This window comes from Leopardus geoffroyi, chromosome E1 (assembly GCF_018350155.1).
Source record: "Leopardus geoffroyi isolate Oge1 chromosome E1, O.geoffroyi_Oge1_pat1.0, whole genome shotgun sequence".
Classification (NCBI taxonomy): domain Eukaryota; kingdom Metazoa; phylum Chordata; class Mammalia; order Carnivora; family Felidae; genus Leopardus; species Leopardus geoffroyi.
This window is the reverse complement of record NC_059330.1, coordinates 53,735,850-53,762,047: the sequence shown is the minus strand read 5'-3', so window position 1 is coordinate 53,762,047 and position 26,198 is coordinate 53,735,850. Positions and strand designations below refer to the sequence as shown.

The following is a 26,198-nucleotide window of genomic DNA, read 5'->3' as shown; positions in this document are numbered from 1 at the left end:
CCCCGGGTTCCCTTCTCCCGACGGGGCCGGGCCCGGGAGGTTGGGGGCAGGGTGGGGGGGTACTGGTTCCTGGTCACCGCTGGGGCCCTCGGGACCCCCCCGGCCCGGGTCCCGGTGGGCCTCCACACCCGGGCCGCCCCACCTGGAGGAGCCCCGACAGCCTCAGACTCGCAGATTTGAACCGAGGAGGCCGAGCGGCCGGGCGAGAGTTCCCAGCCGCCATTGGTTGAGGCGGCGCCGTGACTTCAGCGCCGAGGGCGCGGGAGGGAGGGCGCGGGAGGAGCCTGGAAGGGGAGTGTCCGAGCGGCTCGCCGCCCAGCGAGCCCGAGGGCCGGAGGGAAACGGACGCCGGCGCTGACATGGGCCTCCAGCCCCGGCGCCGCGCAGAGCCCACGGAGGGTACAGCGCAGCCGCGCCGGTCCGGCGCTCGCGTCTCTGGGGACCCAGGTAGGCGACCAGCAGCCCGCGCCCTGCGAGGCCTGGGTGGGTTCGGTCTGGGGGCGGGGGGTGGCTCGAGGCCCCCGGTGGGGGCGGAGAGCGTGGAAGACGCCGCGACAGGGGGCCGAGGGGCGGGGAGGAGGGCTCAGAGACCCCCACTCCTGCGCCCGGCCCCGGGTGGAAGGGCTGGGCCGGGGCGCGCGCGGGGCGGCCCGGGTGCTTGGGACCCGGAGCCGCGCACCCCGTGTCCGAGCCGAGCGGGCTTTGGGGAGGAGGGGGGTGGCCGAGAGCCGGGAAAACCGCGTTCTGCCTCGATTTCCTCTCTCCAGACCGGGATTCGGCGTCCGGCCCAGGGCGCTGCTGGGGCGCGTGGGACGGGGGCGGGGGTCGTCCCTGGCTTTAAAGGTCCGCCCGCTGGCCCGGGAATGGGGCGTGCGCCGGGATGGGCAGGGGCACAACAATCGCGGCGAGCCGCCCGCCGTCTCCGCGAGGGGGGCGTGTGTGCGCACGGAGTTCTCCGTGAATAGAAACCGAATTCTTCGCGTGTAGTGGCGGAGGCGTGCACACACGCGCTCGCTCTCGTACACACGCTGCAGCACACGCCACCCAGTGTCACCCGGCGAGGGAGGAAAGAAGGAAGGAGCTGCCTGGAAGGGAACGGCCGAGGAAACAAATACAACCTCCTTCCAGCCGCCGCCGCCCCCCCCCACCCCCACCCCAAGCCGGGCTCCGGCCCCGCCCGCCTCCTCGAGAGACCTGGAGGCCGAGGCGGGAGAGGCCGAGGCGGGAGCGGACGCGGTGCCTCCCGGCGGGGTGGGGCGCAGCCGAGCTGGCGGCCCTGGGAGGGGGCCACGCGCGGGATCGGCGCGCCGGGTGCGCCTGGGGCAGAGCGCTCCTGGCGTGGCCGCCGGCCGCGAGCGGTCGGTTAATGATTTAATCGCCCGCTTGGGGCGGTGGAGCTGCGGTCGGCCGTCTCTGGCTCCGCCCCCTCCCTGGAGCGCCCCCAGCCGGGGGTACAAAACTGCCCCTGCCCCGGGTGCGTCCTCCACCAGCTGCCCTGAGGGCCGGGCCGCCGCCGGTGAGTGTCCGACCGGGAGAGCCGGGCGGGAACCGGGAACCGGGAGCCGGGGCTGGAGGGCTGCGGCTGGGCGGGCTTCCTGGGAGAGGACTGAGCCGTGTGTGTGTGTGTGTGTGTGTGTGTGTGTGTGTGTGTGTGTGTGTGTGTCTGGGGGAGGGGTGCTCTCTGTTAACTCAAACCAGATTCCTGGTGTTTCCCGTAGAGATACTGCAGCCTGGGCTTTGGAAGTTTTCTTTCTCTCCCTGAGAGAATGGAGGGGAAATACAATGCTTTTTCTTTTCTGTTCACCCTTTGCAATCTGACTGGCTCCCACGCCCTCAGCTGCATCCTCGGCGCCTATTCTTTACTCGTGTGTATCCGAGCAGTTGAATGGGGACAGGGTACCCTAGCTGCTGAAGCCTGCTGGCTCTTCTCTAGAGGGTGCGTGGTGCTGGAGGGATGATCTCTGTCTTCCTTACCCCAGCAGCCATCTGGACCAGAGAAAGCTTTCCCCATGCAGCCGGCGTAAACAATGAGGGGCCCAGTTACAGGAGGGCCTCCTGCAATGCAACTTCTTCGAACAGTCTGGGTTTCTAATAACTCCCCGCCGCCTCCGCCCCCTTTCTGAGGCTGGGGTGGAGGAGGGGACCACCAGCAGGATGGACTGAATTTTAAGAGAACAAAGGGCACAAAGGAAGGGGGAACTGAGCTGTGGATTTTCCCCAGGAATGGGGAGTTTTCTGGACCCAGGCTGGGCCCATCCAGGCCTCTAGGTGGCTCCAAGGCTCCCGGAGCAATAATGGGGTGTCCTGGGGAGTCGGGTGAGGCTCCCGCCCTGTGTGGTAGCTAGGAGCCTGCCAGGAGTGGGGGGGTGCCATGTGGGCTCCACCTTTTATCAGCTGCCCTGTGTGAGCTGCCCATGTGACTACTGATTAGTGTGGTTCATCTCCTCCAAATGTGGACTTTGGCCCACCACTCCTGGAGGACAGCTGCTCCTTCCCACAATTGGGGCTTCAGTGAACCTTGGGAGATATCCCAGTGGGTTCTGGTCTTCCCAGGGGTTCTGGTGACCCACACAGGGACAGGGAGCGGGCTGGTGTGATCAAGGGAGTCTGCACCCAAAACGCGATGGTTTGGGGTGAATCTCAACCCCTCTGATGTCCCCCTGAGCTCACAGACCCCCGTTATTAAACTGCTTCGCTCAGGCCTCTACTTGGAACATTCTGTCCTTTATTGGGGTCCTTTATCTGCCTTTTCCTCTCTCGACCCTTCTTTTTTTCCCTTCCTTTCTCCCTTACACATGCCCACCCACTGATGCTTATCCCAAGTGGATGTGCAAACCCGGATCTACTTCTGTCCTGCTGCCTCTTGGAGACTGAATGTCCAGCCCTCACAAGACGGGAGCCCAGGGAGCCCCAAGCAAATGAGAGCCTTATCTACAAAGTGGGGCTGGGAGGATTTCTCCGCCCCAACAGATGTTGTCCTGGGAGAGGAATCTTAGATCCTTCTTGACAAGTCAGGCGCTTTCCCAGCAGGGCCTCAGATTGGCTCTGGTTCAGGGATTCCAACCCCCTCCGCCTTTGGAGTGGTTGATTGATTTCTGTGGCCAGGACAGGCCGTGCCCAGGTGTGGCCAGCAAGGTGTTTGATATTGGCCAGGCTTGCTTGTTTTCCGTGTCCTCTCTTTCCCTCTCTCTCCCTCTCAGCCCCTCTCTCGCAGTCACTCTCCCCTTCTCTGGGGTGGGAATAGAGAGCTGAGAATTTCTGCCTGTCTCCAGCTTCCTTTGCCCTAGGTGGGGAGGGTGGAGTCTGTCCCTTGGAGGAACAGGATCCGGGTTGATGCCAGAGATAAGGCTTGGGGGCGGAGGAACAGGGGTTGTGCAATCTTGCCCTGGAAGCTGAGAGAGGGCTGACCCCAGCTTAGGTCTTCTGACCTATGTACTGAAGGCTTTTCCTCAACCTTGGGAAAAGGAACCAAACCTTGGAGCCAGCTGGCAGAGGGTCCTGCAGGGCTTGCTCTGGGGAAGACTTCTGGGATGTTCGGGGGCGGGGAGACAGACCCATGCCAACCCTCTCTGGAGGAACTGGATGGTCACACCTGGAGGGACGTGTGGGTGTGTGTGGGTGCGGGTGTGTGGCTGGATGTGGTCCTTCCTCGCTCGCTCGCAGAGTATCGTGAAGGAAGTCTAAGCTATTAGTTTCCCACATTCCCACTCAGTGTGTCCTCGAAGCTCCGGCTGAAAATACGCCTCTTGTGGAGCCTTGGGCTTCCTTCCAGAAACGTACATCAGAGTCTCCCCCAGGCACTGCCGGCTTGCAGCTCGGGGCTCCATGCCAGGGTGGCAAGCGCTGGCATCCAGACCCCTCCTTTTCCAGGAACAGGGGCACCGGAAGTCTCCACTCCGCCTCCCGAGCTGGGGAAGGGTCTCCCTTCGGGGTCAGGCAAGGGCAGTGTGGGGAACATTCGTGAAGGAAGGCTTCCACAGAGACTGAGCTGCCCTGCTGGCATTTCCCCCTCTTTCCTTCATCCCAGGAGCGGGGGCCTCTGAAAGGCATCCGTTCCAGGGCAAGAAACACCCGAGTGTATACTCAGGGACAGCGTCTCGCTCGGCCAGGTCTGCTCAGAATCGTGCCATTTTTGCAGTGGCCAAATGTGGGCTGCAGACCCCAGCTTCCAGATCTTCCCAGGGTGACCACGGAAGCTCTGTGTCCCGGCTTCTGTTCCCGGCCCCTCCTTTGTCTGTTCCCCCAGGGGCCCACTCCCTGCAAGCCTTCTTTATGCCTTAGAATATCGCCCTTGAGCATCAAAGGGGGACTAGCGCCCCTGGCTGGGAGAACACAAAAGGAGGCTTCTCTGGGCTCCACTATAGCTTCTATACCTTAGTGAGGGTTGGATTAGGTCCAGAGAACCAGGGAGCATTTTATTGGGGGGTGGAGCGTGTGGAGGTTTTGTGCATTATTTGTCGCTGGCGCCCACAGTGCCCCAGATTCCTCAGTTATCCGGCCCTCATCCTAGAGAGGAGCGGCAGGCGTTTCTTTTATCCCACCTTCGCCTCACACCCCCACCCCTGTATCAGGCTGAAATCGGCAAGAGTTTAAGTCTGGTCCCAGAGAAGCCAGACTCTTCATCCTGGATCGTGAAAGGTCAGGAAGGGAGAGGGGGAGCGGAGCCAAGTCTTGGATGGCTCGATCCACGGCCTGTGGGGACTGCAGTCTATCTCTGGGCTTCAGAAGCTGGGAGGACCCCTTCTCCTGCAACACTTCATCCTGGGGACCCCCCCCCCCCAAGGACTTGAAAAGGGTCAGCTCTGGAGCCTTTTGGATTGGGTATCATCAGGTGGCTCCGGAGGTAGATGTCTTTGAACTTGGCCAGAGTGTCGCTGGGGATGCTGGAATTTTCCTCCTACCTTTCAAGGCATGGGCATAGGGCATCCACTGAGAGAGCACATTACAGCATCTTCACAGCAAATACGTGAGTGCTCGCCTCTTGTTGTGCTGAGGGCCTTGCTTACACGAGCTTATTTAATCCTTATGGCAATGCTAGGAAGTACGTAATGGCACCAATCCCTTTGAAAGTGTGCGGGGAAACTGAGGCACGTTACACGTGCCTCAGTGTGGCCGGGCCACGGTGGGGAGTCTGGCTCCAGGGTCCGTGCTCTCCGCCTCCACCCTGCGTGCTCCAGCAGGGCCAAGATGGAGATTTGCCAGCCCGCTCTGGAGTGAGTCCAGATCCACCCTCTGGAGAGCCTCGAGTGTCTTTCGATCCCCACTCCTCGGCTGAGCAGTGGACTCTCAGGAGAAGGGAAGTGAAACCAAACAGGGCCTGGCAGATCTGATTTCAAGCCCAGCCGCTTCTTTGTGAGGCGCCCGGGCTGGAGGGCGGAGCATTAGGGCCGCTCCCAGGTTTCGGGGAGACCTGCCCTGGGTGCTCAGGCCGAGGGGGTCCCCACCAGGCACCTCTTCCTCCTCTCCTGGCTCTTCCCCCTGTGATGGCAGCCGCTGCTTGTGTCCCGAGGCAGGCTGGGGGGAAACACAAGCTTCCAGGAAGAGTCCCGTAAACAAGCAAAGTTGCTGATATCCCAGAGTCACTGGCTCTTGACTCCTTCAACTCCTGAGCGGCTTTGCGGCTTCCTGGCTTCCCGTCGTCGGGTCACAGGGCACGCCTTCCCTTTCTTTCCCCGGAGCTGTTTTCACCCCCAGGTTGGGGGCGGGTCGGGGGGGGGTGCTTCTCCTTCCCCCTCCCACTTGCCTTCGCTGCCTCCCTCTCCTGGCCCAGAGCACACGGTTCTGGGATCGGTTCTGGGATCGGGAAGGAGGTGGATACAGAGACCAAGGTGAAGGAGCCCGGTGGAGAGGATGGCCGGTTGCCAGCAGGATGCAGCTGCCCCTGTATTTCCCAGGATTTATCTGTACTTTTCGCTGGGGTGGTGGAGAATGGAGTGGCCAGGCTGGGAATATTTTAACCTGGAATTCTATGTAAAACTGTGTATCCTGTGCGTGTGCATGCATCCAGAACCTTCAGATCTCAGAGGCCGGGGCCCCAGCAATACTTAGGACCCTCCCCTGCACACCTTACGGTGGAGTGGGAAGAACCACAGTGGGAAGAACCTCAGAACCAGGCGGATCCTGAGGCTCTTCTCTCAGCCCTGTTCTTCGCAAGTACGTGACTTGGTGGAGCATTGGTGTCTCTTAGCCTCAGCTTTCTTATCTGTAAGATGGGGATGATAAGTCCCTTGGATGGTGGGAAAGAACACAGGACAGTGGTAGTACTTGTTTTGTTGTTAAAAAAAAAAACAACAAAAAAAAAACAAACAGGGGCACCTGGGTGGCTCAGTCAGTTAAATGTCCAACTTCAGCTCAGGTCATGATCTCACGGTCCGTGGGTTCAAGCACCGCGTCCTGCTCTGTGCTGACAGCTCAGAGCCTGAAGCCTGTCTTCGGATTCTGTGTCTCCCTCTCTCTCTGCCCCTTCCCTGCTCGCACTCTCTTTCTCTCAAAAATAAAGAAAACATTTTAAAAATTGGGGGAAAAAAGGCAGTTTAGCCAAGATAGAGCAGCTGCTTGGTGCAGAGGAAGAGCTCAGTGAATGTGAGTTCCCTTTCTCATACTTCCGGTGACACATGGACCACCTGAGATCCACAGGTGGGAGCTGGGATAGCACTTCCCAGAGTGGGGTCCTCAGCCCCAGCCTTAGAGCCCAGGCTCTGCTACAGTTCTGTCACAAGCCTAGACAGCTGCTTCTGTGTTTTCCAGCAGTCAAAGGGTAGATTTTCTAAGCTATAGCGTGTTTTCCCTACTGCACCTTCGCCTGGCTAAGTTACTGGCTTCGTTTTCTTATAAACTGTAAGAAACTATCAATTCTCTGAAATGAACGAGAATGTCTGAATCCAGTGGTGAGCATTATGCATGATCAGTGGAGATCCCTCTAGATCAGCACTGCCAATAGAGAGGTACCGTGCCAGCCGCATACGTAATTTTCAGTTTTCCAGTAGGCACAGTTTAAAAAACTAAAGACAGGCGTCTGGGTGGCTCAATCGGTTAAGCGTCCGACTTCAGCTCAAGTCATGATCTCATGGTTCGAGGGTTCAAGCCCCGCGTCAGGCTCTGTGCTGACAGCTCAGAGCCTGGAGCCTGCTTCAGATTCTGTGTCTCCCTCTCTCTCTGCTCCTCTCCCGCTCATGCTCTCTGTCTCCCAAAAAATAAATAAATGTTAAAAAAAACCACTTTTTTTTTAATAAAGACAGGTGGAATTAATTTTAATGTTTTGTTTAACCCGAGTGTACACATCAAAAAGATATCATTTCACCACATAATCATAAAAAATTAAGACATTTTACATTACTTAATCATACAAAGTCTTTGAAATCCAGTGTGTTTTTAACACCTATGGCACATCTTTATTTGGATGCGAAGTTTTAGAAATTCTTCATTCGAATTTGAATTTCCTACAACTTAGGGTTGAAAAAGTGGGTTCGTATATAGTCAAGTGTGTTTAGCAGCGTGGACATTAAATATATATAAATTAAACAAGAAAAGACTGGCGTCCCCATTTAGCAGCTGTAATAGTCAGAAAATACAGCTAGGTAAAGGGGGGAGGAGCATAATCCACTCACAATGACAAGAGGGCACAGAATGACCTGGGATAAACACCACAAGGAATGTGTATGACTTAGAACATTTAATAAAGGAGATTATCCAAAAGATTTGAATAAATGGCTGTGAAGCTTTGATGTTGTGATAAAGTCCATTCTTCCCAAGTTCATTTCTTCTGTCCTTTCAATTCCAACATAATCCCACTAGGATTTCTTTTGGGACTTACCGTTTTTAAAGTCCGTCTGGAAGAGGAACAACGTTAGAAACCAAAAATGCAAGGAAATTTTAGGGAAAAAATTCAAGTAGGGATATTCCCCTATTAGATGCTCAAAATGTTTTACAAAGTGGCAGTGTAAACCTGGTTTAGAAATCAGCAGACCAGCAAACAAAAAGGGGAGTCCCAAGATAGATTCACGAGTGGAAGGGTATCTGTAAATAAAGAATTTAATATCTGGTGAAGGTAACTTTTAATGCCTTACCCACATTTTATAACAATCCTATAAGGAATCAGTAACGTGCATACAACATTGTTGTATTTTAATCGTTTTTCTATTTTAAACAACCCACAATTTTATAAGCCACAGGCAGCTTTACTTTGTTGTATTTCCTTCCAGTATTTTTCTCTCTGAGTAGCTGCTCATTATTATATTACCTGGTATTGTAGAGGAAGTGGATATTTTCATAAACTGAAAAGTGGAGAAGGTCTTTGCTTCATAGTGTTAAAGCCAGAAACCACGAAACAAATTTGACCAGATAAAAATGAATGAGCACTGTGGAAAAGAAGACAAAATCACCCAACTGCAAACGGGTGCATGATAAACTTACAGAAATGTATAGGATGGTAAGAAAATTTTAACCGCTCTAATATTTTAAAAAGTCCTACAGGGGCGCCTGGGTGGCGCAGTCGGTTAAGCGTCCGACTTCAGCCAGGTCACGATCTCGCGGTCCGTGAGTTCGAGCCCCGCGTCGGGCTCTGGGCTGATGGCTCAGAGCCTGGAGCCTGTTTCCGATTCTGTGTCTCCCTCTCTCTCTGCCCCTCCCCCGTTCATGCTCTGTCTCTCTCTGTCCCAAAAAAATAAATACACGTTGAAAAAAAAAAATTTTTTTTAAAGTCCTACAAATCCATTGAAAAGGTGAAGCCCCTTCCCCGGAGAATTGGGCGAAAGGCTTCGACAAGCAATTCCCAAGAGAAAGACACAGAGGCCGATGATGCACTTTTTAAATGCTCATCCTCCCTTATAATTAAGGAGATACAAATGACAAGTTTGTGAGTGTGCTGATTGTCGTATTTTTGTTGTTTCCAACTAAAGAAGATACAGCCCCTGGTATCAGACACTATATTCCTGTGTTGCTGGAACTGCAGCTTGGTGTGTAGAACCTTCTGGAGAACAAGTTCACAATAAGAAACAGAAGTAATTTAACTTATTTTTCGACCGGAAATAAAGATTGGCACAAACTTAGCCAGAGGATTTTTGTTACAGAGTTGGGATAAGATGGAAACAACCTAGCATTCGTTAGCGGCCCACTGGATGTAAAATTTTGGAATTTAGTACTTAGATTAAAATAACGCAGACGTTATTTATGAACATGTAAATATTTTCCCCCAAAGGTGAACAGTGGTTGGCTTTATTTATCTACCTACAGTGGAAGGTACTGCCCTTGTCCTAAAGGGGAAAATGCCTCAATCAGCACTAGCCAGTGGAAGCAGTTTGCGAGTTTCAGATTTCATTTCCATTTTGAATAACTGTATTTTATTATCTTTTTATTTTTTTTTAATGTTTGTTTTTGAGACAGAGCATGAGCAGGGGAGGGGCAGAGAGAGGGGGAGACACAGAATCCGAGGCAGGCTCCAGGCTCTGAGCCATCAGCACAGAACCCGATGCAGGGCTCAAACCCACAAACCCTGAGATCATGACCTGAGCCACAGTTGGGGACGCTTAACCAACTGAGCCACCCAGGTGCCCCAATAACTATATTTTAAAAAGTGAAAAGAGATAGGTGAAATTAATATTTAACCCAATATATTCAAAATATTCTCATTTTAACATGTAACCAATAGAAAAATAGGATGAGCTACTTTGCATTTTGAAGTCCATTGTCTGTTTCGCCCCTTAGCACATGTGAATTCGGACTCCCCGCGTTTCAGGTGCTCTGTAGCCACGTGAGGCTGGTGCTGCGAACGGTATAGCTGTAAATAATTTAATAGCCCTAGAGAGGCAGCAGAAGGCAGGAGTCACTGAGAAGTTCTGGTGTGGAGTACGTGGGGTTCGCCTTGTGAGCCCTGCTCCGGCCAAGAGCCTCACATCCTCATTAGCTGGGCCGGGCTCACCCAGCAGGGAAAGCTGGGAAAGTGCACAGGTAACTTGCAGCTCTGGGAAGCAGGTATTGAAACTGGGCCCTTGTTCACTTTCCCTTTCTTCTAGGAAGCAGGAAGTGGGATCTGCCCACATGGGGCTGGGCAGTGGCATCCATGGGCCAGTGAGCCTGGTCTGGATGGGCAGGCAGGCAGGGGTGATGGAGCAAATACAGGGCCCCCAGCCTGGGAGGTTTTAGGAAGGGAGCTTGGTTCTGGTCTTCCTTCTTGGCAGCTGGGACTACCAGGAGACACGAGGGGGACTAGAGCGGAGCGGGAGGGAGGGACGTTGGAGGCGGAGCCTTGTGCTGAGCTGCTAAACACGCCAGGGGAGTCCTGGCTTCTGCTTCAGGTTGGTCTCTTCCCCCACCCACCCCTTCCCAGGGAATCAGAACACGGGGAGGTCCCTCTGAGCAGGGAGCAGGAATGAGATCCTGAGTAGGGAAGAGCGCATCTGAGCCAGCCCTGAGAGCAGATCTCTGACACAGAGTCCGTCCCAATGAGTCTTGGTTCCAAGGGTCTTGGATAAGCAGCCTCCCGATGCCGTCCTACCCACCCACCCCCGTCTTCCACGGGCACATTCTCAGCTGGGAACATCTGAATAGGCCAGGAGGCATCACCTCATACAGGAAACCATGGGTCCAACACCCACCAGAAGTGGGCTGAAGTCACCATTTAAGTAGATGTGAGAGTGATCTGTCGGGTGAGGCTCACACCGTCTGAGCCTCAGTTTCCCTTTCTGTAAAATGGGGGGCAATCTTGATACCCTCTTTGCAGGGTGAGGGGCACAAGTGGCCCATGGTCTAGGACAATGCCTGGCATGTGTCAGACACCAGACTCTGTCATTTAGACAGTGCTGCTGTTTCCACACGTGGCTTGGTGGTCCACCGTTTGGGGGGGAGCACTGGGGTGCTGGTTGCCCTGTGTGACCCCAGCCTTTTCTCTGCTCCCCTGCAGCCACCGGAAGAGCTGAGCTTAGGGCTGTAGGAGCAGCAGAAGCAGAACTTTCACCTGCCCCGGGCATCTCGGATAGCGTCCCACTGTGGGATCACCTGTGTGGGAGGCTGGCCTCCAACTTGGAGCTTTAGTGACACTGGAAATTGGCCAGTCTCCGGTGACGGTGACGATGGGGGGGGGGGGTGGCGATCGTTACCTTTCATCTCCTGCTCAGTTGAAGAGGCTCAGGCATCAGGAAGCAGCTGTTGGGGAGCGAGCTCTTTCGGGGGAGTCCTAATCTCCGTGTCTCCCCTGACACCGGGCTGCTGGAGGTCGCCCACTTTCTCCTCCACGACTTTGAATACAACCTGTCTAGCTTGGGGGAGGGGGAGGAGGAAAAGAGAACACACATCCGCGGGGGATTTTGGCGCAGAGAGAGTGGACCCGAGACCCACCTCACCCAGCCCCAGCTCGGTGCCTTGTATTGGGCCCTGAGAACCAGACAGTTTTAAGCTGGTTTTGAAGTGTCAGCCGTTGATGCTTTGGGACATTGATGCTTTGGGATTTTTATGATTATTATTTTTTCTTACTTTTTTTTTGTTTATTTTTCACAGAGAGAGACAGAGACAGAGACAGAGCATGGGCGCGGGAGGGACGGAGAGAGAGGGAGACGCAGAATCCAAAGCAGGCTCCAGGCTCCGAGCTGTCAGCACAGAGCCTGATGCGGGGCTCGAACTCACGAACCTTGAGATCATGACCTGAGCCCGGGACGCGAGCTCAACAGACTGAGCCACCCAGGCGCCCCTATCATTATTATTATTATTAAAACAGCATATCACATCAAAGGAAACAAAAAAAATTGCCTGTTTTCCACTCAAGTCTAACTTAACTCCTCAGTTTCCCTGTGTGCCATTTAAGCCTTTCTCTGTGTAGACGTGTGAATGCTGTGTATGAACAAGCCTGAGCTCTGCCTGCTTTCTCCTTCCCCTTAATGCCGTTTGGGAAGCAGCTGCCCGTGTGGCAGCGTGGTTTTCGCACGTTAATCGTTTGAGTTAATAGGACCTACTCCTCACACCCCTTTCCTTATTCCTGGCCGTTAGGTTGTTTCCAGCCTTTCGTGATTCTAAATAAGGCTTCTATGCATATCTGCGTGTGTGGCTTTTTTCCTGCTTTGAAATCGTTCCGCAGGGCAGTTGCTAAATCATAATCATTTTAAAGCCATTATTTAAAGAAACTGCGATAGTTGCCCCTGCTCCAAGACCACACTTGGGGGCAGTCTCTTCGTGTGTCCTTTCATGTGTCCCTGAAGTCCCTTAATGTGGCTTCACCATCTCTGAGAGTATGGTCACTCCATACCCAGGGACTTTAAGGAGATATTTGACACGGATAGGCAAGTGGTACGGGAGTGGGTAACGGTGGTATTTCAGGTTTCCATCCCGGGCTTTTTTTTTTTTGGTCGCTGTTCAGGCCCAGATTATTTTAAGACCGTGCTTCTTCATTTCCTGGTGCAAACAGCACACTTACAAATACGAGGGCTTTTCGCAGTGCGCGTGAAGGAGGTAAAAGATTCCAAATAGTACTAAAGTCGGCAAGGATAACAACATCGCCCCCACCGCGGTTCCTCCCGCATTATGGAAGAATGTGGATCAAAGCGTCCGCGGTTCTGTTCATTCACCGAGCAGCCCGTCAGCCCCGTCCCACCGTTGGGAGTTAAACCGTCTTGTGCCTTCGCTGGGATTCCTTATCTTTGCAGGAGAAGGCTGCCGAATGTTCCAGAAGGCACCGAGTCTCTCTCTGGCCTCAAAAGCCAGAGCCTCTAGCCTCTCAGGGAGGGAGAGGAGTGGCCCGTGTTACGCGGAACTTGCACAAGGCCCTTCCATGTGTCGCTCCGGCTGGCAGGGGCTGTGTGGCAGAAGGCCTCCCCTGTTCAGGCAAAGTTAAGTTCTTCCTAGTGGTGGAGTGTTGGCTGCACCCTGGGAGAAAGGTCCGCAGCCCAGCAGGTCTCACCTGCTGGAGGGGGAAAAGGCCTCTGGGGCTTGGCCGGAGCCTGGAGTCTTTGATTCTGCCCTTCCTCTCTTCCCCCATCTGGGCCCTCAGCGACTCCTGGTGTCACTGCCTCCAAACCCTGCCCCGCTTATGCCCTCCTCCGTCCGTCTCCGTAGCCGCATCCGTCTCCTGGCCCCCATCCTCTGCCTTGGGCTCTGCAGCGCCGGCCGTCTTGTGCACCAACCATGTGCTGCTTGGGAACTGCCATCTGTTTCCTTTCCTACCAAGAATGCCATCCAGACTCCCACCTGGTCCTCAGGGGGCTGGGCCTGTGTGACCTGGCCCTTGGCCCCTGGGTTTCCGTTCTGTTCCTCAAGCTCCGCAAGCTTCTTCCCTCCCCTGGGGATGTGCTCGTGCTGTTCCCTCCCTGGATTGCTCTTGACCTGCCTGGGTCCTTTCCACCATTCAGTTCTCAGCTCACAGAGCCCCTTCCTCAGAGGGGCCTCCCCCAGGCCCGTGACACCCACACCTGCTCCCCTTTCTTGACGCCAAGCACTTGAGAGACTGACTGTCTTACTTGCGTGTATGCAGCGCTGTTCCCCACCCACCCATATTCACTACAGACGTGCCCCCGGGAAGGTGGGGCCTTATCCGCCTTGAGATTTCCACTGTCCCGTCTTCGGAGCCTAGACAGGTATGGGAAAATGGGTGGACATGAATGAATGAATGAATGAATGAATGAATGAATGAAATGAACACGGCCTCCTGTCGCCATCCCAAGCCATGACTGAGGTTGTCTTTCACCAAATATCCCCTTGCTTTCCACCGTGTTGCTTGGGGCTGGCCCCGGATGGGCGTTAGAACAACTCAGGGGAGTTGATGGAGAGGCGCCTCCGGTGGCAATGGCAGTACGGTGGGCTTAGAAGCATGCGTGCCGTGAAGCAGCGTGAGCTGCGGGTCAGCTGCGAGAGTGGGAGGCCGGCCTTGCCGCCCCAGGAGAACTTGGGTCTCTCGCCTGCCTTGGCCCGGCTGCCAGGAGCCAGCCACTGCTTGGGTGTTTGGAGCGCACTGGTCCAGCCTGTCCTTCTGTCTGTCTGGTTGCTGCTTGACTGGCTGATCTGGGAGGCCAGTGCTCTGTGTGCAACATGCCAGGAAGGATGGGTGAGGGGTCCAGGCAGGCGCTGTCCTCCGGGGTCCCAGAAGCAGAGCTGAGCTGGGAGCGTGATTGGTGTAAACCAGCCAGGGGCCTGGCCTTCCAGGGAGGGTCCGTTGCTCCTGCCTTGAAGGAGTGTTCTGGGGATGGTGGGGCCAAAGGGTAGAGGCATCTAGATCCATCAGAGGCTGGGGAGAGTGAGGGACAGCCGTGAGTCCCTGCTCCCTTTTCCTTTGCTCTGGCAGGAGAGTGGAATTATGGCTTCGGGGCAGGGTGGTGGTGCCCCGCCCCCAGCCGGCAGGCTGTGGGGACTGGCTGCCCTGTCATCAGGCAGCCTATTTAGCCACATCCCCAGAGCTGAGTCATGGCACTTAGCAACACCCCCTGCCAAAGGCACAGCTCTCTTTGGCAGGATCCCCTTCCGGGTGGGAGCACAGGCCTCCTGACCTGCCGCCCCCAGGACTGGCCCAGGCCACCTGCTTGCCCGTAACCTCAGTGTTCCATCTCCTCACCCCCGCATCGCTCTCTGTTCAGAGCTTAGCGTTCTCACCAGCCCTGAAGCCTGGCCCATCGAGTCTGAGCTCTAGGATCCCAGAGACCCAGACCTTGGCCCCGTCCCAGGACTGCTAGGCAGTGGGATGGCAGGTGACTCCACAGAGACCCCAGCTCTCTCCAGACTCTTTCATGCTGGGTACTGGAGGGATGGTTTGGTGTTTTATAAGCCAGAAAACCTCATTCCCACCCCCGGGGAGCGAGGCTATAAGTAGCACACAGCACCGGCCAGACTTTTACTTTCTTTCTGAGGGTGTAGGGCCCAGCAGGATGCTGGGGCCCCGGGCCTGGCCTGTGGGTTTCCCCGCTGGCCGCTCTTACCTGTTCCTTTGTTTTACCCTCCAGGATAGAAGAGGGGCTGATGGCATGATGGGACCCTCCTGTCCTGTAGTCTTGGTGGCCAGAATGCCAGGTCCCTGTGAGTGGCCACAAGCCACTCCATGGGTTCTGCTGAGCCCTTGGCGGTTGAGTGTGTGGTTCCCCTTTCTCTGTCAGGAGCACTTCCCATCGGGAAACCACAGCACTTGAAGTTGCCTACTGGGTCTGGGGATTCCTACTGTTGCAATGAAACCCTGAACTCTGGAAGTGCATGTCTTGTGTTCCCACAGTTCTGACCCTTTGTGCCCCCTATCCTGTCTCCCACCCGCCCCCCCTTTTTTGTTGTTGTTGTTTATCTGGTAAGTAGTATAAGCTTTAGATTCCTAGCTGTGTTCTCAACCTGGGGCAATTTTGCACCCCCCCCCCCAGGGGACACTTGGTATGTCCGGAGACATTTTGGTTGTCCCCCCTGGGGAGGGATGCTGCTGGGGTTTAGTGGGTAGAGGCAAGGGTGCTGTGAAACATCCTACCACGTGCAGGATGGCCCCCACCACAAAGAATTATCTGGTTCAAAGTGTCGACACTCTCGGATCGTTCAGGAACTTTCTTGAGGAAGCAGCTAGGCTCCTCCTTTTTCTGGACTCTCCTGGCCCAGACGCAAGGAGAGGTGTCCAATTGGTAAAGGTAGCTGGTAAAGGATGCTACCCACCAAAGTCCAGAGAAAGGTCTGGAGCAGAGCACTGGACCAGGAGGCGGCCAGCTTCTCGCCCAGCTCTGCCGTTTGGGGCAGAAACCTGGATGAGTGATTTTGCTTCAGTGACACCTGTTTTCTGGAGCTGCTTTGGGTGTCCCTTCCCTCCCAGCTCTTTGAGATCCCAAGATTCTGTGACTAGAGGCAGGAGTTCGAATGCAGGCCGTTTGAACAGGTGAGCCTTTCCCATTGTTGCCTCAGTGTCCTGGGGCCAGCAGCAGCTCAGGGATTCTCTGGTACCAAGCGTTCATTAGAAACCTGGTTTGATTTCCTTCTGTTCCTAACACGTCTGAGACCAACCCCAGCCTCCCTTTCTCTTTTGTAGCCAAAGAGAGCTTTTCCCCCAAAGGTTTGCCTGGGAGCCCCTGGCAGACCCAGAAGGTCACATATGCTGACCCTCTCCTGGGCAGTGTGGCGAGGGGATAACCCTGAGGCCAGTACTTCTCATGTAGTTGGAGTCAGCAAACCGGGGCCCATGGGCCAAATCTGGCCCACAACTTGTCTTTATATATAAAGTTTTATTGGGACGCAGCCATACCCTTTGTTTCCATGCAGTATGTTGCTGCTCTCCTACTGGAAAGACAGTATCTTCCCCAAAGCCAGAGATCTTTTTTAGTCTGTGGTCCTTTATAGAAAATGCTGGCCAGGGGCGCCTGGGTGGCGCAGTCGGTTAAGCGTCCGACTTCAGCCAGGTCACGATCTCGCGGTCCGTGAGTTCGAGCCCCGCGTCGGGCTCTGGGCTGATGGCTCAGAGCCTGGAGCCTGTTTCCGATTCTGTGTCTCCCTCTCTCTCTGCCCCTCCCCCATTCATGCTCTGTCTCTCTCTGTCCCAAAAATAAATAAACGTTGAAAAAAAAAAATTAAAAAAAAAAAAGAAAGAAAATGCTGGCCAATCCTTGGTCTAGCTGGTCCGTGTCTGATTGTTTAGAGGTTAGGTCCCAGGGCGTGGGCAGGAGAAGAGGGTTCAGGTTAGGGATGGGGAGAGCTAACTCGCCTGAGGGTTGGTGGGAAGAAGGGGCAGGAGGAGGGAGAGCTGACTGGCGGTAGTGAGAGTCCTCACCTGGCTCTGAGCCCAGCCCAGGTCACCTGTGCCCCGGTGCCTGGCTCCTGCCTCCCGTCCTAGAGAACTTTGTTTGCTGGAGTGACAGTCGCATGACTGCCTGGGGCGGGGTTTGGGGGGTGGCACTTGATGGTTGGGGAGCCGTCAGACTGGGCGTCAGCAGCTGGACAAAGACTGAGAATGCTGTGGGGGGTGTTTGGAGGACACAGGGGTCAGGCCGGCCGGGAACCCTGGAGCTGGCTAGAGGCTGAAGGGAAGCCAGCGCGGCCCCTGGACTGGGAAGCAGAAAGGGAGATGGGGGAAGGCAGGACGGAGGTGTTGCCTTTCAACAGGTCTTTGAAGACCCATTGCTAGATGGGATTCAGTGGTGAGTCGGCCCTGTCCGAACCCTCTGGAAGCTCAGGCTCCAGTGGGCACATTACAACCCAGCTGGCAGGAATAGAACGATGTAGCCGGTGCCTGCCGGGAGAGGGGACATGCAGAGTGCCGGGAGGCCGGAGGCGAGGTGGCCGAGAGGGTTCACCCTGGCTAAGGACGGTTTCCCGGAAGAAGCGACGTCTCAGCCGAGCCCGGAAGGACGTTGAGTGAGCCAGGTGACAGGGTGTGCCAGCAGGGACCTGCATGTGTCCAGTCCTGGAGTCCAGGAGGCAGAAGCTGAGAGAGGGCTAGGACAGAGCAAAGGTAGGGGAGCGGCGAGCAGTGGCGTGGAGGAAGGAGGGAGGCAAGGACGGGTCGCCAGATCGAGGGGTCTGCACCGGTGAGTCCTGGATGGCTTTTGTTTTAGAGAAAAGGTGAAGAACGGTCTGGAGAGGGACAGAAGGGGAAACGGGGATCTGCTGGGCTGGCGTCGGGGGCCAGGTGGGATGTGGCGGCCTAGCTGGGGGTGAGGAAGAAAGCGGCGGGACACCCACGGGTCGCGCTTCGCAGTGGGAAGAGTGGTCCCGCCGTGAAGTCTTGTTGGCAAGACTACGGCCACCATCACCCCTTACCCACCCGCCTTGTCGGATCCTGTCCGTCTTCCTGCCCTGCTCAGCCCTGCATTGCTGGGTTTAGCCTTTGGGGCAGGTCCCTCCAGAGGGAAAAGGACTGGTTTGTCTCCAACAGTCGACCTCAACTTGGTGCTTGCCAGGAGCTGTATGGGTGGTACCTGGAGCTTTCAGATGCCCCAGGCTCTCCGGGGCCCCCCTCGCTGATCTTCTTTTCCGGTTAACTGTCCCCCCGGGGTCGGCAGATCTCGGGGGCCGGGCCGTCTAGTCCCTGCCCTCCTCCTGCACCCTTAACGATTCAAGAGACCAGAATTTTCTAGTCTTCATCCCTAGGAGACACAGGGTGAGTGTCCAGCAAAGAGCTTGGCCCCACGGTGGAGAGGTCGCAGGCGGGGTCCTTGTTTGTGGGACACCCAGTGAGGACTGGAAGGCTGGAGAGCTGGTTTTGTGGGTCCCAGCGGCCCCGCCCCAGTTCTGATTCAGAAAGCGAGTCTGGCCGCCCACATACGTGGAGGTGCCGGGCAGCGTCTCTCCGGAGCCCATCCTGTTCTCTCCCTCGTCAGAGGACCATGACTCAGGTTGAGGTGTCCACTGCCTCCACGGGGATTGAGGTCAGACAGCAGGAAGAACCTAGAGCGTGTCTCCAGCCCGGCTGTCCGCGGGAGTCCTGTCCTGGACCCAGGCTCTTTCCCAGACTGCCACACGGAACCGCCTGTGCATCTCCACCGCCTTAAACGTGGTTGTGTTCACGCTGGTGGCATCCTGGTCGGGGGAGATGCTGTCCTTCGGAAGAAGGATCGTCCTTCTCTCTGGTTCGGGGAAAATGTGTCTGTGGCTACCTGAACTCTACATGGCTACCTAACCCGAGTGCCTGCGCATGAAGAATCAGGCAGGCTTGGGCCACCGGTGGCTTCCTTCACAGTATTTCATTCTGGTGGGAGAGCTGAGGTTCGGGCAGCCGCCCCTCTGTAGATGGGCTTGCTGCCCTGCGCCCAGCCCGGGTTAACCCTTTGCCTGCTGTTCTCTTCTTGCAGCCCTATGATCTCCTCCTTGGCACCCCCTATGCCCGCCGGACTTCACATCTGACCCCCGACCCGCCTGCCGCCTTGGGAGGCCCGCCCCCCGCCCCCCTCCCCCACCGGCAAGATGCCCATCCTCAAGCAGCTGGTGTCGAGCTCGGTGCACTCCAAGCGCCGCTCCCGCGTGGACCTCACGGCCGAGATGATCAGCGCCCCCTTGGGCGACTTCCGGCACACCATGCACGTGGGCCGGGCGGGGGACGCCTTCGGGGACACGTCCTTCCTCAACAGCAAGGCCGGCGAGCTGGACGGCGAGTCCCTGGAGGAGCAGGCCGCCTCCTCGTCTTCCAAACGCGGCCTCCTGTCCCGGAAGTTCCGGGGCAGCAAGCGGTCGCAGTCGGTGACCAGGGGGGACCGGGAGCAGAGGGACATGCTGGGCTCCCTGCGGGACTCGGCGCTGTTCGTCAAGAACGCCATGTCCCTGCCGCAGCTGAACGAGAAGGAGGCCTCAGAGAAGGGCTCCGGCAAGCTGCCCAAGAGCCTGTCGTCCAGCCCCGTGAAGAAGGCGAGCGCCGGGGAGGGCGGCCAGGAGGAGGCGGGCGAGGGGGAGCTGGCGCCCCGGCGGAACGGGGCCACCGCGCTCCACTCCCCCGACCCCCTCCTCGACGAGCAGGCCTTCGGGGACCTGACGGAGCTGCCCGTGGTGCCCAAGGCCAGCCTGGGGCTCAAGCACGCCGAGTCGGTCATGTCGTTCCACATTGACCTGGGCCCCTCCATGCTGGGCGACGTCCTCAGCATCATGGACAAGGAGGAGTGGGACCCCGAGGAGGAGGGCGGCGGTTACCGTGACGGGGACCCCGCAGGCAGCACCCTCCGGGCTCCCCCGGCCCTGGCATCGGCGGCCCCTCCGCGGGCAAGGCAGCAAGAAGGCGCGTCGGGCCGGGACCCGCCCCAGGACGAGGGCTGGGCGGCGGCCCCCAGCCCCGGCTCGGCCCGCAGCGAGGGCAGCCACACCACGCGGGACAGCAGCTCCCTGTCCAGCTGCACCTCGGGCATCCTGGAGGAGCGCAGCCCCGCCTCGCGGGGGCCCGACAGGGCCCGGGCCGCGCTGCCCCGGCAGCAGGACAAGGAGTTCTCCTTCATGGACGAGGAGGAGGAGGATGAGATCCGGGTGTGAGGGGCACCAGGCAGGAGGGGGGGCTCCGTCTCCTCCCTGCCCCCTCCCCCCCTCCAGGCCACCACCCCCTTCCCTTCCCTGTCCCTTCCCATCCTGTGCAAGGCAGCCGGGAGCCTGGCTTCCACTGCAGACCCTGGACGTCCCCCGTCCTGGACGTGGGGCGCTGGCGAGGCCAGGGCCCCAATGGGGACACAGGGAGGTGGCGTGGGCACCCAGCCCTCCCGTGTGCTGCGGGCCGGACCGGGTGCTTACGGCAGGAACCGGTTCTCCCTTCCCTCCAGCCCGGCCTCAGACGGTGACGCATGTCAGCCAAGTCCCCGCCTCGTGGGGCAGCAGCGGCGGGTCAGTCCGGGAGCGGCCCCGGTGCCTCGGCCAAGGACGCTCGGCTCGCCTTTCCTCTCCTGGCGTTTCTGCTGTGACTGGTGGCCGTGTGGCAGGAGGAAAGGTGGTCCCACGCCCCGGCCCCCCGCTCCCGGCTCCTGCACCGTGAGCCTGGAGCCCCTTGGAGCAAAGCCGGACCGAATGTGTGCACTAAACGCGGCCCCTTCCAGGGGGGAGAACAGGATGGGGAACGAAAGAAAGGAGGCCCCAGGCTTCCTGAATTTTCTAAAAGGGGCCTTTCCAGGATGACACTAGGAACAGGCTGGGCACTCGCTCGGCCCCTATCGATCCGTTTGTTCTCCTGTCCTGTTTAAATCCTTCCAGAGCATATCTGGAACAGTGTTAACAGCTCTGCTACCAGATGGAAGATCAAATCCTTTTAGAAAACCTTTATACTAAGTGCTTCCAGACTTTATTTAGAACTGTGTGGGGTGGGTGTCCGTGCGTGTGTGTCCTTCCCCTCCCCCCCACCCCATGGCTATTAACAGTTGAAGGCAGCCAGTGTAGAAATTTTCTGGAAAAGGATTTTTTAAAAAATTAATATATCATTTCTTGGAGGGCTAGAAGCTTTTTTGACTGAGTTACTCCCCCCCCATACACACACACACACACACACACACACACACACACACACACACTGACCACTTCCCCTTCCTTCTTTAGGCCTTTCTGCCAACAGAACCCTCTCCCCCACTTCTGAGGCCCCTAAGGGTAGAGGGTTGCCAGATTTAGCAATAAAACAAAACAAAACCAGAACGCGGAGATAAATTAGGATGTCAGGCATACAAAGGATAATTTTTGTAGTATAAGTATGCCCCACACCATGTTTGGAACATACTTATGCTAAAAAAACTATTTGTTGTTCTTCTGAGATTCCAGCGTTTCACTTTGGTCCTGTAACCCTGCCCAAGGAGGTCGAGTGGGAGCTTGGGCATGTGCCCCAGGGTTAACTGATGATTATTTTCCTGTCCTGGGAACAAGCTGACCCACCTTCTCCTGTCCCCTCATACCCGGCGGAGGGAGGGGACAGGCCAGGGTTAGCGGGCGTCAGTGCTGCAGCCTCTCCCGCTTGTTGCCAGATCCTCATCCACTTAGTTCCTGATTCCGGTGCCCTGTCAGTACTGTTTCCAGTAGTGTGGCTCCCACATAGGAGAGGAGTCAGAAGGGGCCCTACAGCCCCCACCAGCTGCCCTTGAAACCCATGCGAACAGTGGTCAGTTCCAGATTCTAAACTGTATATATTTTTTCATGGTATTGTTAAAACAGTGAGGAAACATTAAAAAAAAAAAAAAAAAATGCGCTGTGGCACTCCCGTTGTCCGTCTCTGCTTCTGGGGAGGGTTGTCGCAGGATGTGGGTGGGTACGGGTGCCGACTGGGGGCCCTGGGGTTGCCTGTGCCCCTGAGGCACTCGGGATCTGGGGTGGCTTCTCTCCCTGTCCTTTTGGGGCCCCTCCCCTCCTGCGCTGCTCTCCGGCCCCTGGAGGGACGAGGCTCATGTGCCCATCTGCTGGGCAGGTCTTGGGGGCTCTGGGACTTTGGTGGCCCACCCGCCGCTTGCCAGCTGGGGGCCTGTGGCCACTAAGTCACTTGGCTGCTCCGTGCCTCCTTCTGCTCCTCTGTGATACGGGAGCCCTGCTGCTCTTACAGGGCCGGGTGCAGACACAGTCCCTAGAAAGGAGCCGCCCTCCTTTCTTTCCCGGCTTTTCCCCATCTGACCCGGAGAATGTTACAGGCAGCGTGCCCTTCGTCCAGACTCACGGCCTGAGAGCCCATAAGAAACGGGTCCAGACGCCACCTGGCCACCTTCCCCAAGTCACTAAGCAGTAGACTCAGGACAACATGGACTGAAAGCCCTTTCACCTGGCTGCTCACGGCCTCCTGGGAGCTTCGTTCCTTCAGGAAGTGAGGTTGAGGACGTGTCTGTCCTGGTTGGGGACCTGGAGACCCGTCCGCCCTGTCAGCCCAGGCAAGGCAGGGTTTGCTAGCTGAAGTCCCTCACACATCCTCCTTTCCACATGGGGGCCAGTGGGGCTGAGTTCCTGGAAACCCTGCCCCTCGCCTCGAGCATCCGCAGAGAAATTTGGACTGGAGCTCATCCTCCCTGGGAAGCAATTAGAAGTATAATAAAATGTTGCACCGGCCCTTCTGTCCCTAGAGGGGCTCCTTCTCAGCTAATGAGGGATGTGGCTGAGGCTGGGAGTGAGAAGCAGGGTGTGGTGGCCCCAAAAGAGGGAGGGGAGAGGACTCTCTCCCCTTTGGTCCCCGAGGCTCGCCTGAGAAGCCCACGGCCCCTGCAGGGCACATCTCGCCTTAACAGATGCCCTGTAGGGCCCCTTCTACCTCCAGCAACCCAAAGCAGGAGCCAGGGGCTGCATCTGGGCAGTAATGTAGTCCTGCTAATTCAGGTCACGGCCAACACTTAACAAAAATGTGCTGCAGAGCTCACTGCTCCGGGCAGGGCTGTGGTTCTAAGCCTAAAGATGCGCATCAGCACCAGCCCGCCCCGGTCCAGCCTTCGTGTCCCGTCCGCGACCACCGCTGCAGGCCGGGGCTCTGCTCATGCTTCCCCGGGCACATGCTGTTCTGCACCATTACTGTGGTGAAGGCTGGGTGCCAGCCCTTAGGACTGCCATATGCCAGGCACTGCCCTTGGTGCTGGTCTCATTTATCGTCATGACAACTCTGTGAGGCCCTCGCTATTCATATTACCCCCATTCTACGGATGAGGATGCCGTGGCAACGGAAGGCTATGGAACCTGCCCAGCCACATACAGCTGGCAAATGGAGGAGCTGGGGCACGGACCCGGGCACAGCCTCCAAGGCCTTCCTCTCCACCACTGTCCCAACCTGATGATTTATACTTCGGGACCGGCAGTGGCCAGCAGGGCCAGTGACCCGACTGAGCAGGCCAGTGCAGAGAGAGGCCAAGTTGGGTGGGGTGTTCCCAGCTCACCTGGGCTGTGCGCCCAAGGGGGAGGGGGTACCGCTCGCTGCCAGGCGAGGGGCTGGCGGCTGCTGATTCACGCCATCCAAAGGGCGTGCGAAGGCCCTTCTCGGGGTCACTCAGGGCTGGCCTCTGTCCCTGCCGGGTAGGCCCCTTGCTTGCCTCACAAGCCTGCAGCCTCGGGCCCGTTTTCCTGCTGGTGTCCAGGCTGGTCCCGCAAAGGGCTCACCTCCAACTCCGTTCTGTCACGCACACAAGCCGTTCTCCCGCTTCACCACGTTCCCAGAAGAAAGTGGACAAAAGGAATAGAGGGGGTCAGGACACATGAAGGAGGGGTTCTTAGCATCTCCAAGTTTTAGGATCCGGTCCACCTCTCCCGGTGCCCCATTTTACAGATGGGCAGAGGCTGGGGGGAAGGAAGCCCTGGCCGGGTCACGTGAGCAGAACAGAGCAGAGGAGACAGGCGGACTGGACTGGCTCTGGCTCCGGCCTGGCGAACAAGGGGCAAGCCCTGCCTGTGGGGAGCACGGGTGCTTGCTTGAGCTGGGAGTGTTAGTTGGGCTGACAGGTGAGGGGCGGGGTTGACCTTTCCAGGTGTATGTAGCTCCCCCTACCCACCCCTGGCTCACCCCCGCCCTCACACAACAGCCTTCCAAAGGTCCCGCCTCTGCATACAGGTCCCCACCCCACCCCGTCCCCAACACCGCCCTGGCTGCAGTGACAGTCTACACAGCGTGACCCTGGAGGCCCCGACTGAAAATGTGGGCAAGGCAACTTAGGAATAGCAAAGGGAGAGCTTGTCTAGCCCCTTGGCAGGAGCCAGATGGGAGATTGGAAAGAATGTTTGGGGGAGGGAGAGGTATTTGCAGGCAGATGGGTGTCGGTGGCTTTGCCTCTAAAACCTGTTGCTGCAATCCACGGAACTGCTGTTCTCCAAGAAGAGAGACTCCCAGGAGGGGACAGGAGGAGCCAAGGGTAGCTGCCTTCCCCCGGCAGGACTCTAGCCTTGAAATGACACTTGGCATGTTAAAAAATACCCGCCGAGGCCACGGGGCTCTGCTGAATCTTGTTTTGTTTTTATGGCCTGCTTCGTTGCCAAAGGATTGGAGGCAGCTTAACACACACACACACACACACACAAAGTAAACTACAATAGGATAAAAATAGATCAAAGCAAAAACAGGGCTGGAACACACAGTACAATGAACCAAGAGGGTGGCACAGCAGAAATGTTCTCCGAGTGGGCCTCCGCAGTTCTCAAAGATGGGCTGCAACTTGGACTCTGAGCTTCCCGTTAGTTGAAGTGAAAAGGGAAATCCACCTGTTAGGAAACTCATGAGGTCCACAAGGTTAAAAGGATCCCAGAAGCAACTGTGCATGTTCTGAGGTCTGGGAGGGATTCTTGTGAGATCTTTGAAGGAGCCAGGGGTGGGGTCTCAGACAATGTCCTCGACCACAGTCTCCTAACAGAGCCACACAAACCCCATCAGGCTGCCTTTGCTCAATGTAAATCCAGGGCTCGATGCCAAAGTGCAGATCAATAAAATCAGGTCTATGGAAAAGGCCAGACCTAAGTGATCCAAGTAAGTCATTTACCCAAGACATAGAATTTAGATTCTTCCAAAGCAGGGGTTCTCAACCTCAGCACTTTGACAAGTGGGCCCCCATCATTCTTTGTTATTGGGAACTGTTCTGGAGGAGGTTAAGCAACATCCCTGGTCTCTACCCACTAGATGCCAGTAGCATCCCCCCCAACTGGCTAGGTCAATCCAAAACGTCCCCAGAAGGCATTGCCAGATGTCCCATTCGGGGCTGAAAACCACTGCTCCTGTTCTCCTGTTTCAGGAACACCATTTTCCTCCCCCAAGCCCCGCCCCCCATAAGGGCCAATTTACGACAAAACGGTTTTCAAGTCACATGTTTTTTATTCAAAGCAAAAAAAAAAAAAAAAAAAAAAAAAAAAAAAAAGGCTATGGAGTCCCGCGGGGGAAAATGTGTACATTTGCATCTTAAATTTTACCTACTTTACTGAGAAAGCTGGCACTTCTCTTTAGCCACCAGCATGTTTCTCTGAAGATGTAATATGAGAAGCACCATAGAGACAGATTTCTAGTCTCTGCCCCTGGAGCCACACTGAGGAATGCACTGAGAAGGTGGCTGGGGCCGGGCTGCTCTCCGCAGACCTAGGGTGGCGAGTGGACTGTGTCATTTCCCAGGTGACTTGGAAGATGCTGCTTCAGTATCGTTTCTCGCAACCAGGGCTCCCCCCCCCCTGCCCCCAGTGAGTCAAATCATAGCCGCCTGCAAGTTTGAGGCTGTGGTCTCCGAAGACAGAAATGGGCAGCACAGACTCGCTCGTGCGTCCCCGGCAGGTGTTTATTAAGCACCTGCTGTGTGCCCGGCGCTGTGAGAGGCACAGGAACGGTGAGAGAATGTAAGAGAGTGGACAATCAGGCACTTTTTACCGCGTTAGGAAAAAGATGCATGCTTTAATATTAAATATTAAAACGTTTTCTTTGGCCTAAATGCTCCCATATCATCTTCTGATTTTAAGGAAATTAAAACATTTTCGTGGGCCTCTAAAAGTGCTCAGGGCCCGGCCCGGGCACTGCGCCTGCTGGGCCTGATGGAGAAGCCTCACAGTGGGAACATGGGCTAGGGGTGAGGTGGGCTGGGGGAGCAAACAGAGCACCAGCAAGATAGGAAATATGTGAAACTCTGGACATGGCACTAAGGGCTTCTCAGGGATACACTGGTGGGTGTTGGGACAGGAAATGACCTGGGTCTCACTTTAATTTTTTTTTTTTAATGTTTATTCATTTTGAGAGGGAGAGAGAGAGAAAGAGAGAGAGCAGGGGAGGGGCAGAGAGAGAGAGAGAGAGAGAGGGAGAGAGAGAATCCCAAGCAGGCTCTGCACTGTCAGCACAGAGCCTGATGTGGAGCTCGAACTCACGAACCATGAGATCATGACCTAGCTGACGTTAAGAGTCAGAC

The 26,198-nt window shown here is 56.5% G+C and overlaps 1 protein-coding gene across 6 annotated transcripts; it reads left to right on the top strand.

Moving 5' to 3' along the window:
• On the top strand, positions 1-20,896 carry CDC42EP4 (CDC42 effector protein 4). Of its 6 annotated transcripts, none has more exons than XM_045489609.1 (2): positions 1-447; positions 18,717-20,896. In XM_045489609.1, the coding sequence occupies exon 2, from the start codon at positions 18,829-18,831 to the stop codon at positions 19,876-19,878; it is 1,050 nt and encodes a 349-aa protein (XP_045345565.1). In that variant the 5' UTR covers positions 1-447; positions 18,717-18,828; the 3' UTR covers positions 19,879-20,896. The 6 variants fall into 6 exon arrangements, with proteins under 6 accessions (XP_045345565.1, XP_045345566.1, XP_045345567.1 ...); XM_045489610.1 differs by lacking the exon at positions 1-447 and adding an exon at positions 1,149-1,516; XM_045489611.1 differs by lacking the exon at positions 1-447 and adding an exon at positions 16,591-17,063.
• The last annotated feature ends 5,302 nt before the right edge of the window (positions 20,897-26,198 follow it).

What these genes read in the sequence shown, in the direction of transcription:
- CDC42EP4 (XM_045489609.1), top strand. Translation starts at nt 18,829, where the DNA reads ATGCCCATCCTCAAGCAGCTGGTGTCGAGCTCGGTGCACTCCAAGCGC.